At 46.2% G+C, this 14,197-nt stretch overlaps 1 protein-coding gene across 1 annotated transcript in view; it reads left to right on the top strand.

Annotated features, from left to right (window-relative positions):
- The window catches only part of LOC111141397 (solute carrier family 23 member 2), a 134,207-nt gene that overhangs the window by 103,533 nt on the left and 16,477 nt on the right, over positions 1–14,197 (top strand). Inside the window, exons 9-11 of the mRNA XM_022493913.1 lie at positions 565–746; positions 10,253–10,373; positions 10,870–11,026. Coding sequence (XP_022349621.1) covers positions 565–746; positions 10,253–10,373; positions 10,870–11,026 — 460 coding nt within the window. The remainder of the gene's footprint in view (positions 1–564; positions 747–10,252; positions 10,374–10,869; positions 11,027–14,197) is intronic.

Raw genomic sequence — 14,197 nt, 5'->3', positions numbered from 1 at the left:
TCTGCTTTGGTGCCCTTGAACAGAAGAGGGCAAGAGAACACGGCTGGGAGTCCTCAGCGGTGAAGAATGGCTGACGGTTTATCCAGATCTTCCCAAACCTGGAAGATCTTTTACCATTAGTTCAGAATGGATGCAGACACAGCCCTTCTCCACTGTAGGAGGGTTCTTTTAGAATTTGTATCGATAATACTACCTTCTCAATGTCCCTCAGGGACTCACTCTAGAGTCTGTGCTGGAGTGTTCCTCTCAGGCTGGCTTTGAATGTCCCATGTCTTGAGCGGGAATGATAACTCTCTCACTTGTCCGTGGGGAGGCAGGTTGGCTGTGCATCTATCAGTGCCCGTTTCTGTGATGCTCCTATGGTGACCATGGGATTCATAGGTTGGCTAGACCCCACTCACTCCACTGGTTTCTTTTGAGGCCTCAGGAGTTTTCCAGCTGTGTCATGCCTGTTAGATAGTAAGTCGCTGCTTGGCAGAGCTGTCCGGTGTGGTTGCGGGTGACATTTGGAGTCTCTGATCTACAGGCTGCTCACTCTCTTGTCTTTGGCCTCTCTCGTTCCAGATCCAGGGTGCCATCATCATGTCCTCACTGATAGAAGTGGTCATTGGCCTCCTCGGCCTGCCTGGGGCTCTGCTGAAATACATCGGGCCCCTGACCATTACACCCACGGTGGCCCTCATCGGGCTGTCCGGCTTCCAGGCAGCAGGAGAGAGAGCAGGGAAGCACTGGGGCATCGCCATGCTGTGAGTGCTCTGGACCACTCGACACAGACCGTCAGCACCTCCCCTTCCCACCACCCAGCGGCAGCCTCAGCGGCGTGGGGTGGGGGTTCGTGGTGTTCTGAGCATTTACACAGACCTTAGGAGATAGGTGGTATTTTTGTTTTTTTATTTCAAAGTAAGAATAGTCTGACAGTTTAAACTTGATTTGTTTCTTGGCAGAAAGTTATTGAAGGGTTTAAGTCCCAGAGGTTGGGGAGTGACATTGCAGTCAAGGTATTCCAAAGACCTGTTTAGCAGCCATGTGTAGAGGGAGGGTTGTAAGGCTTCGGGCTTTAGGAAGGGGGTGTAAAATGGTGATGCCATTAGTTTTTAACTTTTGAGGTCATGCCAAGTTGCTTGCACATGAATGGAAACACTGAGAAGCCAGATCCTTTAGGTGAGACTCAAAAAAACCTTCCAGGTTGGCAGGAGACAGGGATGCTGTAGGACGGTGTGTTGGCATTGAAGGAGATGTGACTCCCCAGGCTCCTGCCTACACCTGTGGGAGGCCAAGGCCCCGCCTGAGTCCTGCCAGGCATTGCTGGTCCTTTAGTGTGGAAGTGCGAGTCCATTAAAGATGTCATTTACCCCTTGATGTGTTGTCAGTAAAGACATCCAGGATCTTGGTAATATTATAAGATTGATTATTAGAGCTGTAGAACTCTATACCACAAATAGAACCCGCATTCTTTTTGTGTGCTTGAAGAGCACATATAAGAGTTGATCTTGTCAGAGGGAAATGGTACAAAACCTGGAATTTTGCCAATCAGTGAAATTCCTAAAACCAAGTAAATAAATAATCATAGAAAGGAATTTTCCGGTGGTTTTGTTTTGTGAGGTCTTCTGTAAGTGTCTAACAGCATGCGCCCTGCCCGAGCCCGTGCTTTGGTACAGCTTTGCCACACACTCGTATGCACTGTAAGTTAAGGTAGGCACCGCCATTCGCCCTGTTCAACAGGAAAAGAAGCAGAGGCACAAAGAGGCAAAGTTCGTTGCCCAGGCTTGCACAGCCAGTAAGTGGCTGCGATGGTTTTCAGAACCCAAACAGTCCGACCAGAATTTACCCTGTAACACTTAATCCTGCCGGTCTGTGCTGGAACGAGTAAAGTGCATCCTTGCGAAATTATAATCCATCTCTCCTTACAGATTAAGGTATGTGGAAATGTCCGGGATTGTTCTTAATTTTCTCATTTCACTGAAGGTTGGTCAGTATTGCCCACACCAGCACGGGTGTATAGAAGGGTGTGGAAGAATGTCTGTTCAGTGAAATGCAGTAAGTTGCAAGAAGGAGAAGATGTAATTACCATCACACGGTAATGAGAAACCAGCAGCAAAAGGGTGAACAAAACCCCCAGATCACTTAGAAGCTGGAAAGTGCTGTTATAAATTGCTCCTAGTCAGAGGGGAAATTGAAAGTTCACAATTACTGATAATTTTAGAAGATTAGGGTAAGAACCGACCAATCCCACAGAGCAGAGTGCTAAAAAAACCGCACAATCTTGGGGTGCCTGGGTGGCTCAGTCTGCTTATTCCTCTCCCTCTGCTCTCCCCTGCACCACTCTCTCACTCTCTCAAATAAATTTAAAAAATCTTAAAAAACCCACACAATCTTAAAGGCAAAGTACATGAAGAGCTTATCTCTATAATTTAGAAAAACAGGATAGAAATGAGGCTAATGGAAACAGGGGACCAAAAATTAATACATATACAAAAATACGGAAAAAATAAAAGTGAAAAATCCCAACATTGGTTCTTTGGAAAATAACACGTGGACACGCTTCTGGCAAGGCTAACTGAGCAGGGAAGGGGGTGAAGGCCCAAATGGAGGATAAAGCCCTAGGTCCACGGAGGAAGAGTTCTAGCTCCTGTCCCCAAATCTAAAAACAACAACAGCAAATTAATAAAATAGGTGGTTCCCAGAAAAGCATAAAAACCCAAACAGGCTCTTCCTCACCCTGATCATTCAATGCCAGGGTTCCTTAGAACCTGGTTTCAGGCTGCCTCCCCGCCACATGCTTTTCCCCTGGGGGACCCCGTGTAGTGCACAACCCCGACAAGCCTCTGTTGTGCTGGTGACTTCCACAGAAGCCTGCAGCCAGACCTCCGGACACTAGACTTCAGGTCCAAGCCCTGGCCTGCACCCTCCAGGTGCTGGGACACAAGACACCTCAAACTTCAGAGGAAGAAAGTGTCAAGCTTTTGACTCCCAAACCACTCCTCCCCTCCTGCCATCTTCCTCACGATCAGGGCCACAACACACACTCAGCTGGTGAAGCCAGAAGTCCTGCAGGTGTCCCTGATTCTTTGCTCCCCCCCCCCCCCCCCACGTGCACGCCGTCTTTCTGCCTTACCTCCAGAGCCCGTCCCACCACTGGACAGTCCTCATCCTTGGTCATTGCTTCCAGACTGGTCTCCAACTTCTGCTTGCTCCCTTCTTGCCCATTCACAGCCCTGTGAAGTACTTGGTTACTCTCTGCTCCTTTCTCCGCCTTGTGAAACTCTACTTGGACACAAGCTAGAATTTTGGAAGCTTGTAGGTCTTTTTGTTTTCTGTGTCTGAAACCTTCCTCACTGTCCCTCGTTCTGTTTATATCTTGCACTGGGCCCTTGGGGCCTTTTCACTCTGGAATCTCAGACATGTGGGGGCGGGGTGGGAAATGATCCTGAATTATTTCAAGGATGCCTTCCTCCCCTCTATTCCTGCTTGTCCCTTTCTGGAACTTTTAGAATGTTGGACCTTCCAAGCCCTTCCTCTGCTTTCCAAATCATTTTTTTCTCTGTTCATGGGGAAATTTCCTCAGTTGTTTCTGTGTATCCACTGTCTAGCTTTTCCTTTCGGCTCTCCTGTTTTTTATTTTATTTATTTATTTTTTAAGATTTTATTTATTTATTTGATAGAGAGAGATCACAAGTAGGCGAAGAGGCAGGGACAGAGAGTGAGAGGGAAGCAGGCTCCCTGCTGAGCAGAGAGCCCGACGCGGGACTCGATCCCAGAACTCTGGAATCATGACCTGAGCCGAAGGCAGCGGCTTAACCCGCTGAGCCACCCAGGCGCCCCTCTCCTGTTTTTCAGTTTCCAGCCAACTTCTTTTGTACTTGGGCTACCAGCTCTGTAAGGATTCGGCTCAGTGCTGGTCCCCTCACACCTCCAGCACCTGGCCCACTGCCTGTCACAGAGCAGGTGTTTAGTAAGCACCTCGTAATAAGCAAGGGGAGGACTGGGGCTTGTGAGTACACCCCTGACCGCAGGAAGAGGCAAGAATGCTGTCAGAGGATTTTATCCCTAAAAAACGTTCTGGGCTCTAGTGGTTAGTGAGTATATTATATTTCAAGGAAGGGCCAATTCCCACACCCGTTCAGTGGTTCTGGCACTTTGAGAAACCAGGGAAACTTCCCAGCCAGTTTTATCTACATGGCAGATTCTTTTTTTTTTAATTTTTTATTATTTTTTTAAGATTTTATTTATTTATTTGACAGAGATCACAAGTAGGCAGAGAGGCAGGCAGAGGGGGAAGCAGGCTCCCTGCTGAGCAGAGAGCCCAATGCGGGGCTCCATCCCAGGACCCTGAGATCATGACCTGAGCGGAAGGCAGAGGCTTTAACCCACTGAGCCACCCAGGCGCCCCTACATGGCAGATTCTGACAGAGCTACTACCAAAGGGAGGTTCTGGACTAACATTTTCTTTCCTCCCTATGGCTGGTGTCAAGCCCAAGCTTAGTGCAGATATGTTTAGGTAGTGGCGTGCCAAAGCTTAGCGTCTTTCTCTACTTTGTCTCCTTGTGATCTTTTATTTTTTTTAATTTTTTTTAAAGATTTTGTTTATTTGACAGAGATCACAAATAGAGAGGCAGGCAGAGAGAGAGGGAAGCAGGCTCCCCGCTGAGCAGAGACCAATGTGGGGCTCGATCCCAGGACCCTGGGATCATGACCTGAGCCAAAGGTAGAGACTTTAACCCACTGAGCCACCCAGGCGCCCCTGATCTTTTAAAAGCCAAGTGTGCAGAAGACTTTTTTTTTTCCCCCCCAGAAAAAGGCCTTGGTGTCCAGCTCTGCACACACAGTTTATTTTTTTAGTGCCATATCTAATAGCGTATCTTGGAAGAATGTTCTTTGGAACATGGTTTGGGAAAATGATGCTATAGATAATAATAAAAAAGCCAGCACACTATGTGTGTCATTTTAGGAACTCAAGGATGATTAAATATTAGAAAAAAAAAGTTTATTTCTATTTTTATTTTTTTTTAAGATTTTATTTATTTATTTGACAGAGATCACAAATAGGCAGAGAGGCGGGCGGGGGGGTGGCGGGGGTGGGAAGCAGGCTCCCTGCTGAGTGCAGAGCCTGATGCCAGGTTGGATCCCAGGACCCTGAGATCATGACCTGAGCCGAAGGCAGAGGCTTAACCCACTGAGCCACCCAGGTGCCCCCCTCCCCAAGAAAAGTTTTTAAAGATTAATTTGTCAGAGAGCGAGAGCACATGTGGGGGGTAGCAGTAGGCAAATGGAGAAGCAGGCTCCCCACTGAGCAGGGAGCCCAATGCAGGGCTCCTGACCTGAGCTGAAGGCAGATGCTTAATGAACTGAGCCACCCAGACGTCCCTAGAAAACTTATTATAGGCCCATGTTGGATTTAATTAATAAAAAACCATGATGACAACTAAATCAAATTCAGTCTCTATCTCTGCTGTCAACTATTAGCAGTATGGGAATAGAAGGGTCTCGCTTGAATAAAATTTTTTTTTTTAAAGATTTTATTTATTTATTTGACAGATCACAAGTAGGCAGAGAGGCAGGCAGAGAGAGAGGGGAGAAGCAGGCTCCCTGCTGAGCAGAGAGCCCGATGCGTGGCTCGATCCCAGGATGCTGGGATCATGACCTGAGCCGAAGGCAGAGGCTTTAACCCACTGAGCCACCCAGGCGCCCCACTACTGATGCATTTAAAGCTCCCATCAAAATCCACTGAAATTAAGCCTCTGCCTTTGGCTCAGTTCATGATGCCAGGGTCCTGGGATCAAGCCCTATATCGGGCTCTCTGCTTGGTGGGGAGCCTGCTTCCCCCTCTCTCTCTGCCTGCCTCTCTGCCTACTTGTGATCTCTGTCTGTCAAATAAATAAATAAGACCTTTTAAAAAAAAAAACCACAAACTAAATTATAAATGAATCTTGGATATATTTACAACAAATTCCATTAAAGGTTAAGGTCCTTAATTTATAGTTTCATTAAGGGAGAGTCCTGGTGGAATAATGGATGAAGGGTATCATATGAGCAGCCATTTAATCAAATAAAGGAAGTATAAATAGCTAACTAGTATGTAAAAGGGGTTAGCCTCCCTGGTTATCACAATGCTGCATATTCACAGGGATTTTTTTTTTTTTTTAAGATTTATTTATTTTAGAGAGCTGGGGGAGGGACAAAGGGAGAGAGAGAGAGAATCATGAAGCAGAGTCCCCGCTGAGCGTGGAGCCCAATGTGGGGCTTGATCCCAGGACCCTGAGATCATGACCTGAGCCAAAATCAAGAGTCAGCTGCTTAACTGCTGGAGCCACCTAGGCGCCCCTTCATAGGGATTTTATTGGCAGTGGGGGCAGTGGTGGTAAGTTAGACTGTACTGACACGGGTTCCTAAGTCAGCCAAGAGAGGCACAGTTAGAGGCAGGTTCTCAAGAGAGGATAAATGGGGTGACATTTCCAACTCCAAGCATTGGTCCTGGATGAGAACTGCTTTTCATGAGAAAACATTATTTTGATTACTTTCATACAGTTTTCAAACCTGTTCAAATATAGAATAGTGTAAGGAACCCCCATGTACCATCACCGCATATATTAAATATATTTAAAATTCTAGTCATTTGAAGTTTAACAGTAAACAGGGAAATCTAAATTAAAGTAATATTTTCTCCTACCCACTGCCACCCCTCAAAAAAAAAAAAAAAAAAGTCACGATTAATGAGTGAGAAGTTCGTATTTGCCCTGTATGCCTGAACACGAACATAGTGACAGACATAGTTTTACCTGGATCGTCTGCTTTTCACCCTAACAGTTTTCCGGGCTCATCTCTCTAACACTGTGTGTTTAGATCTACTCCATTCTTTGTAAAATTGCACAATGCTAAATAGTATGGAATAGTGTAGAATTTATGAAACCATTCCCCCATTGATACTCATGCTTGTTGTTTGAAGCATTTGCTGTTGTGAACAATGCTGAGATACATACTCTTCAGTGTAAGGAATGAAAGTTAAAATAAATGACGATAATTTTTTAAATTGACAAAATTGGTAGGTATTTAAAAGTATAAGACTTTATGGGGCGCCAGCGTGGCTCAGTTGGTTAAGCCCCTGACTCTTGATTTCGGCTTAGGCCATGATCTCGGGGTCCTGGGATCAGGCCCTGGTAGGCTCCCAGCTCAGCAGGGACCCTGTCCCTCTGCCCCTCCTCACTTGCTCTCTCTTGGTGTCTCTCTCTCAAATAAATCTTTAAAAAAAAAAAAAAGTATAAGACCTGGTATTGCAGTGAGAAGCAAGTGGATGTCTTTGGTCTCTGGGTGGGATTTGTAAATTCTTTCAACTTTTGTGTATTTGGCAGTTTGTATCAGAAGCTTTTTAATAAGGAAAAAAGGAGCTTTTTCGTAAGGCATTTACTGTTTGACAGATCCATTCCAGTCCTAGGAACCTGCCCTAAGGAGATGTGTAGACAGGTGCCAGGAGGGGTGATCTACCACGGTTGTTTATGCTCCTGGTGTCACACCATGTGGAAATTGTGTAACAAGACATGGTATGTGCCTAAGGCAGAACGCTAAGTAGCCACTGAGGTGCTGTTGCTTATTTCCATCTGTTGAGGTTGTGTCATTAATAGGGGCTACAAGCTAGTTGGGAAGCATGTTGTGAAGTGCAATTCCATTTTGGGTCAGATGATGACCCATTAGTGCTTCAAAGGCAAGGGTGACGTCAGTGGTCCCATGTCCCTCTCTAACCCTGGTGCCCCAGACCCAGTGATGCCTTGTAAATACCCAGGGAGTGGAAGCTCTTCAGAACCTATAGGCTGAATGTTACGTTGTTGTTACCCAGCTGGGGTGATGAGTGGTCTTTAGGATTTTGTCTTTCTTTTTGCTTATTTGTCTTTTATAATTTTCCTACATTGTAGTCTGCATTGCTTGCATAATATTTGTCCGGTAGAAAGTCAGCAAGCCTGTGGTTGGACCGAACCCTGGCCTGAGGACCTGCGGCTGGCTCATCCTTTCCCCTTCTCTGCTTGGCCAAGATGCGTGGGCTTGGGCACATCCCTCACCTGTGAGCCTCTGCTGTGGCCTCTCTGTGATGGGACTGCCTGCCCCACCTGCTACACAGGCTGTTGGAGGACAAATTAGAAGGGGGGGGGGAATGGGTTTCAGAGTGGCAGGAAAATGGAGCGTCCATCTGCCTAGTCCGCCCGCTTCATTTGCACGGCCAGGTTTGGCCTGAGACCTGGGTGTCCTTCCTGGAATTCTCTGTCCCCTCTCCCCTTGAAACATGCTTTAAAACGTGAACACCATAGTGCAGGCAATGACAGGTGGCTGTTGCCTGAATAATAGACTTGGGGCCTTTTGGAATCTCATAGTGTTCACTTTGAAATAAATCGGCATTTTTTTGGAACATGAAAACTTTATGTTAATCTAAATTTAAAGTAAACCAGTTTTAGCACCCATCATTACCATAACATTTTTTTAAAAGATTTTATTTGTCAGAGAGAGTGAGAGAGCGAGCACAAGCAGGGGGAGCAGCAGACAGAGAGGGAGAAGCAGACTCCCCGCTGAGCAGGGAGCCCGATAATTGGACTTGATCCCAGGATCCTGGGATCATGACCTGAGCCGAAGGCAGACGCTTAGCCAACTGAGCCACCCAAGTGTTCACCATAACATTTTTTTTTTTTTAAAGATATTTATTTATTTATTTGACAGAGATCTCAAATAGGTAGAGAGGCAGGCAGAGAGAGAGAGAGAGAAAGGAGGAAGTAGGCTCCCCACTGAGCAGAGAGCCCGATGCGGGGCTTGATCCCAGGACCCGGAGATCATGGCCTGAGCTAAAGGCAGAGGTTTAACCCACTGAGCCACCCAGGTTCCCCTACCATAACATTTTTAAGTTAAAACTTTACCACCCTGGGGGGAATTAGAATAGTTTGGGCACATGTGTATTTCCAACTTCAAACTGGTACTGGCTCGATGACTTTGTATTTGGGCTGAGACCCCCGTCGTCAGGTGGGTAAAGTGCTTGGGTAGGTGGGGAGAGGATGGAGCAGCCTGAGCCTGTTCTCCGGCTAGCTATAGACCACATGCCTCGTTAGGAATGTGACAGTGAAGCTGCACTTGACCGGCTGTCAGCGGAGCTGATAATTCCATCTCTGCAATTGGAGCTGTGCCCAGGAACAATTAAGCTGAACTTTGAGAACCCACTCTTGTGCCAACTCTCCTTCGGGTCGTAAGTGAGAGTGCATCCCTGTGGGCAATGAAACATGTCTTTGTAGACCTTCATTGTGTCAGCAATGGGAAGTCGTCCCACACCTGCCGTGCTTGGTAGCGGGCTGATGAGGACGTGCCGGGTCCTGCTGCAGAGCAGTCATCTGATGTTGCTGCCTCCTCTGATCCTCAGTGCAGCTGGGTCAGTGGTGGGGGGCTTGAGGTGGATAGCCTTCTGAGCCAGCCCTAGCATCCCTGCTCTTAGGATAGTGTGGCAAAGTAGTTCAGAGCCCAGGCTGCAGAGCTAGACCCCCCTGCCCCCCCTCCCCCCGCAAACTCATGCCTGTGTAATCTTGGACCACTGGCTTTATCTGTCTGGGACGTGGATGGTCAGAGAAGCCACTGCTGCAGAAGGCTGGGATGGGCAGTTCAACCCTCACATAATGTCTGACACACAAACTTCTCAGGAATGTTATTAATACTGAATCCTGTATGTAGCCTTCATAAATGTTGAAGCTTTTTGCTTTTTGAAGCTAACTTTATGCTCTTGATACATAAATCAGAAAATACGGGAAAGTAGAAAAGTCTCAAAACATATTGCTACCTGTAGTCAATCCCTGTGAGCATTTGGGACCCCCTTACCTGTTTGCACACGTGCGTGTGTGTTCATGCCCGTGTGGCAAGTGCTTGTCTTATAGCTAATTCATAGTTGTGATTCTAGTGTGCATTGTCTTGTATGTGGTATCTTTTTCCTTTACACAGTGTGAGCATCTCTCCTGAGGCTGTGCATTCTTTGGGTTTTCTTGTCCTGTTCAGGAAAATTTAGCCAAAGCATTTATATGGCAGTTTCCTTTGGCATCAAGATATACTTAGAACTAGTATCTTTCCCAAAATGGCATTTCTAAAAAAATAAGATTTCCCAAATAACAGTTAAAAGGACTAGCAGCTCCTAGAGAAATGAGTTGAATAATATGGTCAGTTTTGCTGTTGAAGCTTTGAGTATTATTTTAAAACACAGATAGCCTTTAACCGAGTTTATTTTCTCTCTCTCTCTCATCAGGACAATTTTCCTAGTATTGTTGTTTTCGCAGTATGCCAGAAATGTTAAATTTCCTCTCCCAATTTACAAATCCAAGAAAGGATGGACTGCATACAAGTTACAGCTTTTCAAAATGTTCCCTGTGAGTAGTCACTTTCATTTTTTCACAACATTGCTTTTGTTCATGTGGAAGGAAGTTTTAAGCAGGTCTTCCCGGGGGAATTAAGTCGGGATGGTAACATCAGGGTACTGATGACCACAAAATTGTCATTGGCTTAAAGTTTACCAGTGGCAGAAGGTTCTGATTCTAAAATCCTTTCAGGAGTGTGAAGGAGGACACAGTTCAAGATGGGGAGATCTGTATTCCCATGGCCTCTGCAAGCACATTGTCCGTTATTCTTACTTTCTAGCCAGGCTGAGGGTTACAGTAACTTTACCTGCATAAAACTCCTCTCTTGGAATGTGATTCCATCCAGGAATGGGCTCTCAGCAGGTCTGTGTGTGTTTTTTCCTGCGAAGTGCCAACAATGGTGGAGGTTGTGGGGTGTGAGATGCAGCCCAGAGGAGGAAGGTGTGTGTTTTGCCAGCCTCTACCACCTCGGTTGGCCTCATGGAGCTTTTCCCTTTGACCACTTTAGATCATCCTGGCCATCCTCGTGTCTTGGCTGCTGTGCTTCATCTTCACAGTGACCGACGTCTTCCCTCCCGACAGCACAAAATACGGCTTCTATGCTCGGACGGATGCCAGGCAGGGTGTGCTTCTGGTAGCCCCATGGTTTAAGGTCCCATACCCATGTAAGTACTCTGGTGGGGGTTTGAGAGGGAGGGGGGTTGGGAGCTCATGAGAGCCTCTTTTAGAGGAGCTGGAAGGTGGCAGAAGGCTCTGCAGCTTGAAAAGCCTTCTTTGGTCTAGAATGTCCCATGAAGGTCTTACAATTCGGAGGATTTGACAGCAGACAGGGGGAGGCCCTGTCCCCAGAGGGCTGTGACTAATGCTCGGAGACTCTTGCCAGCTCCCTTCCCAGATGAACTAGTACTTTTGGTTCCACTGGGATGAAATCCTGGACAAAGAGTCCCTTGCCAGGGTTGAAGAAGGCAAGTATAGAGCCACATGGTACCTGAGCTGCCCACACAGAGCAGGCTTAAGTAGGAGAGGCCTGAAGATCAGCAAATCGACTGCTCAAGCATGATGGGATTTGTGTCATCTCTTAATGGGGAGCTATACTCTTTGTTTTCTATTTGGTCACAGCTGTCAGAAGTAAACGAATACTCACTAATGGGTGGGAGATGGCTCTTGAGTTATTATTTAAGTGTTGGGTAACTCTTGGCAAGGTGTCGGGGGTGGGGGGTGCAGTCCCAAGCTGAGGTATCACTTGGATTCACACAGAGGACTTTGGGGCCCCAGCCCCAAAAGTGACTTGTGTGAATCCAGTGGTTATTAATGCTTGGTTGTTCTGTTGTAAAGACCCTGTTCCCGGCACTTGGGCCTTTTAATTAGAACTGAAACCTGACCTTAGTTGGGTTCTGCTGATTTATTCCCCTGCTCAGCAGCCACATCCTCACATTTTATGATGATGAGGAGAAAAAGTAGGAGAAACTGAGAATAACAAGGTTGGGTCAAAGAAAACTGTTCTGGGCATGTTAAATGACCGTGATATTGGCAGTTGTTCCATCACTGACCTGTTCATACTTAAGTTTATTCTTTCTAAAATAACATTCTCATCAGATCATATGGTTTATGTATTTATGTACATCTGTCCCTCCCCCTCCAAAACAACAAATGCATGTTTTCTAAACAGACATAGAATCTGATATAAAATGAGGTGAAACCAGTTGGCCAGGCAGTCAGGAGGAGGTGTGGGAGGCCGGTAGGAGGAGCACCTGCCGGGAGGTCTTCTCTGTGGTGCGGGCCAGTCCTAAGATGAGCACAGACGAGGAACACGGAGTGGGCTGTTCCGGAAGAGCAGCTGTGCATGTGCTGAAAAACCAGAGAGATGTCCCCAGGGTCCTTCTGGCCTGTGCGTGAGGGGCGTGGCCAAGTAGACTGGGCTACTGGCCCCAGGATGGTGGCCCTCGCTGTCGGGCTCCTCTTCACCACAGCCCTTTGCTGCCACGAGCTGCTCTGGGGCCACCAGTCCTGGGGCAGAAGGGCACCCCCAGACAGCAAGAGAGTGCACCCCGACAGTTTGGCTTCATCTGGAGACAGGTTTTTAGATATCTACAGCAGTGGTCCTTGGTCTTTAGCATGAGAAAAATGGCTAAAATACAGATTGGGGGCCCAAAATGTCAGTAGTGCTGAGACTGAGAAACTGCTGTGAAGTGACAACATAAATTAGGCATTCTAGTTATAAGGGGAGATGAAGTAACAGTTCAGACAGAAGGCTGGAAGCCAACAAAGTCAACCTGTAGTTGACTCTTGAACAAGTGGGAGGTGGTGGGGAGATGTGCCTCACCCCTGCAGCCGAAAATCTGCATATAACCTTTCTCCCCAAAACTTAACTACTAAAAGCCCTACTATTGTCCGGAAGTCTTACTAACAATGTCAACAGTCAATTAACACGTTTTGTATGTTACGTGTTTTATATACTGTATCCCTACAAAAAAATCAGAGAAAAGAAAATGTTATTAAAAAAATTACAAGGGAGAGAAAATACATTTACACTACTGTACTGTATTTATTGGAAAAAACCTGCTAGTAAGTGGACCAGTGTGGTTCAAACCTGTGTTGTTCAAGGGTATACTTTATATAGAAATGATTTGAAGGAAGAGGGATCAAAAATTTAGACAAGTACAATTTAAAATGTTGGAGTAGGGGCACCTGGGTGGCTCAGTGGGTTGAGCCGCTGCCTTTGGCTCGGGTCATGATCTCAGGGTCCTGGGATCGAGTCCCGCATCGGGCTCTCTGCTCGGCAGGGAGCCTGCTTCCCTCTCTCTCTCTCTCTCTCTCTGCCTGCCTCTCTGTCTACTTGTGATCTCTCTCTGTCAAATAAATAAAAAAAATCTTAAAAAAAAAATAAAATGTTGGAGTAGTTGGAATAAAGATTTTAAAAATCACATTTAAGACTGCAGGTAAAATGGGAAAAAAATAAGAAAACAGGGGGATGCCTGGGTGGCTCAGTTGGTTGGACGACTGCCTTCGGCTCAGGTCATGATCCTGGAGTCCCGGGATCGAGTCCCGCATCGGGCTCCCGGCTACGCGGGGAGTCTGCTTCTCTCTCTGACCTTCTCCTCGCTCATGCTCTCTCTCACTGTCTCTCTCTCAAATAAATAAATAAAATCTTTAAAAAAAAAAAATAAGAAAACAGAGTAAAGAGACTAAGAAATAAAAGGCAATAGAAACAATGGCAAAGTAAGTATCCCCCCAAAAACAAGACACTAAAATGAAACTACAGTACTCTGTCAGTAACACAATAACTATGTAAAAGATTATTTAGATTAGAGATTATATAAAAAATGTTGCTGGATAAAGAAATTATCAGCATGAGAAAAATCTCCAAACCCACCCGGAAATGCCATGTTGACCAGGCACGTCCCCCTTTACTCCCAGACAGGAAGAGTCCTGCCTTCACACACATCCCAGGCTTTTATCTGCACACCTTACTTCTTGTCCTCTTTCTCTTCCCAAACCCAGTCTCCCTGTGTGGCTCTTGTGGCAATCCAGCTATCCAAGACAAGGTGTCCTAAGGACTTTTCTTTGCTTTTCTAAAGGAAACTATTTAGCATAACATGGTTTGCTTTAAAAAAAAAAAAAGCACTGATCTTACATTAGGGGACTGTCTGTATCTGGTGCTATGCTTTACTGCTGGGATTTAAATTTAGCTGGTGACTTTTCACTGCTTTTTCATTTAATGCCACCCCCTGGGCAAGATCGCCACTGTTTTGTGCCATGCCTTGCACAGCAGGGTTAAAAATCTTCTTCATACAAATATCCCATCCCAACAGGAATTTCTACCCCAGCAGGCCGTG

Source organism: Enhydra lutris, unplaced genomic scaffold (assembly GCF_002288905.1).
Source record: "Enhydra lutris kenyoni isolate GAN:26980312 unplaced genomic scaffold, ASM228890v2 scaffoldscaffold6, whole genome shotgun sequence".
NCBI lineage: Eukaryota > Metazoa > Chordata > Mammalia > Carnivora > Mustelidae > Enhydra > Enhydra lutris.
This window is presented reverse-complemented; position numbering and strand designations above follow the sequence as displayed.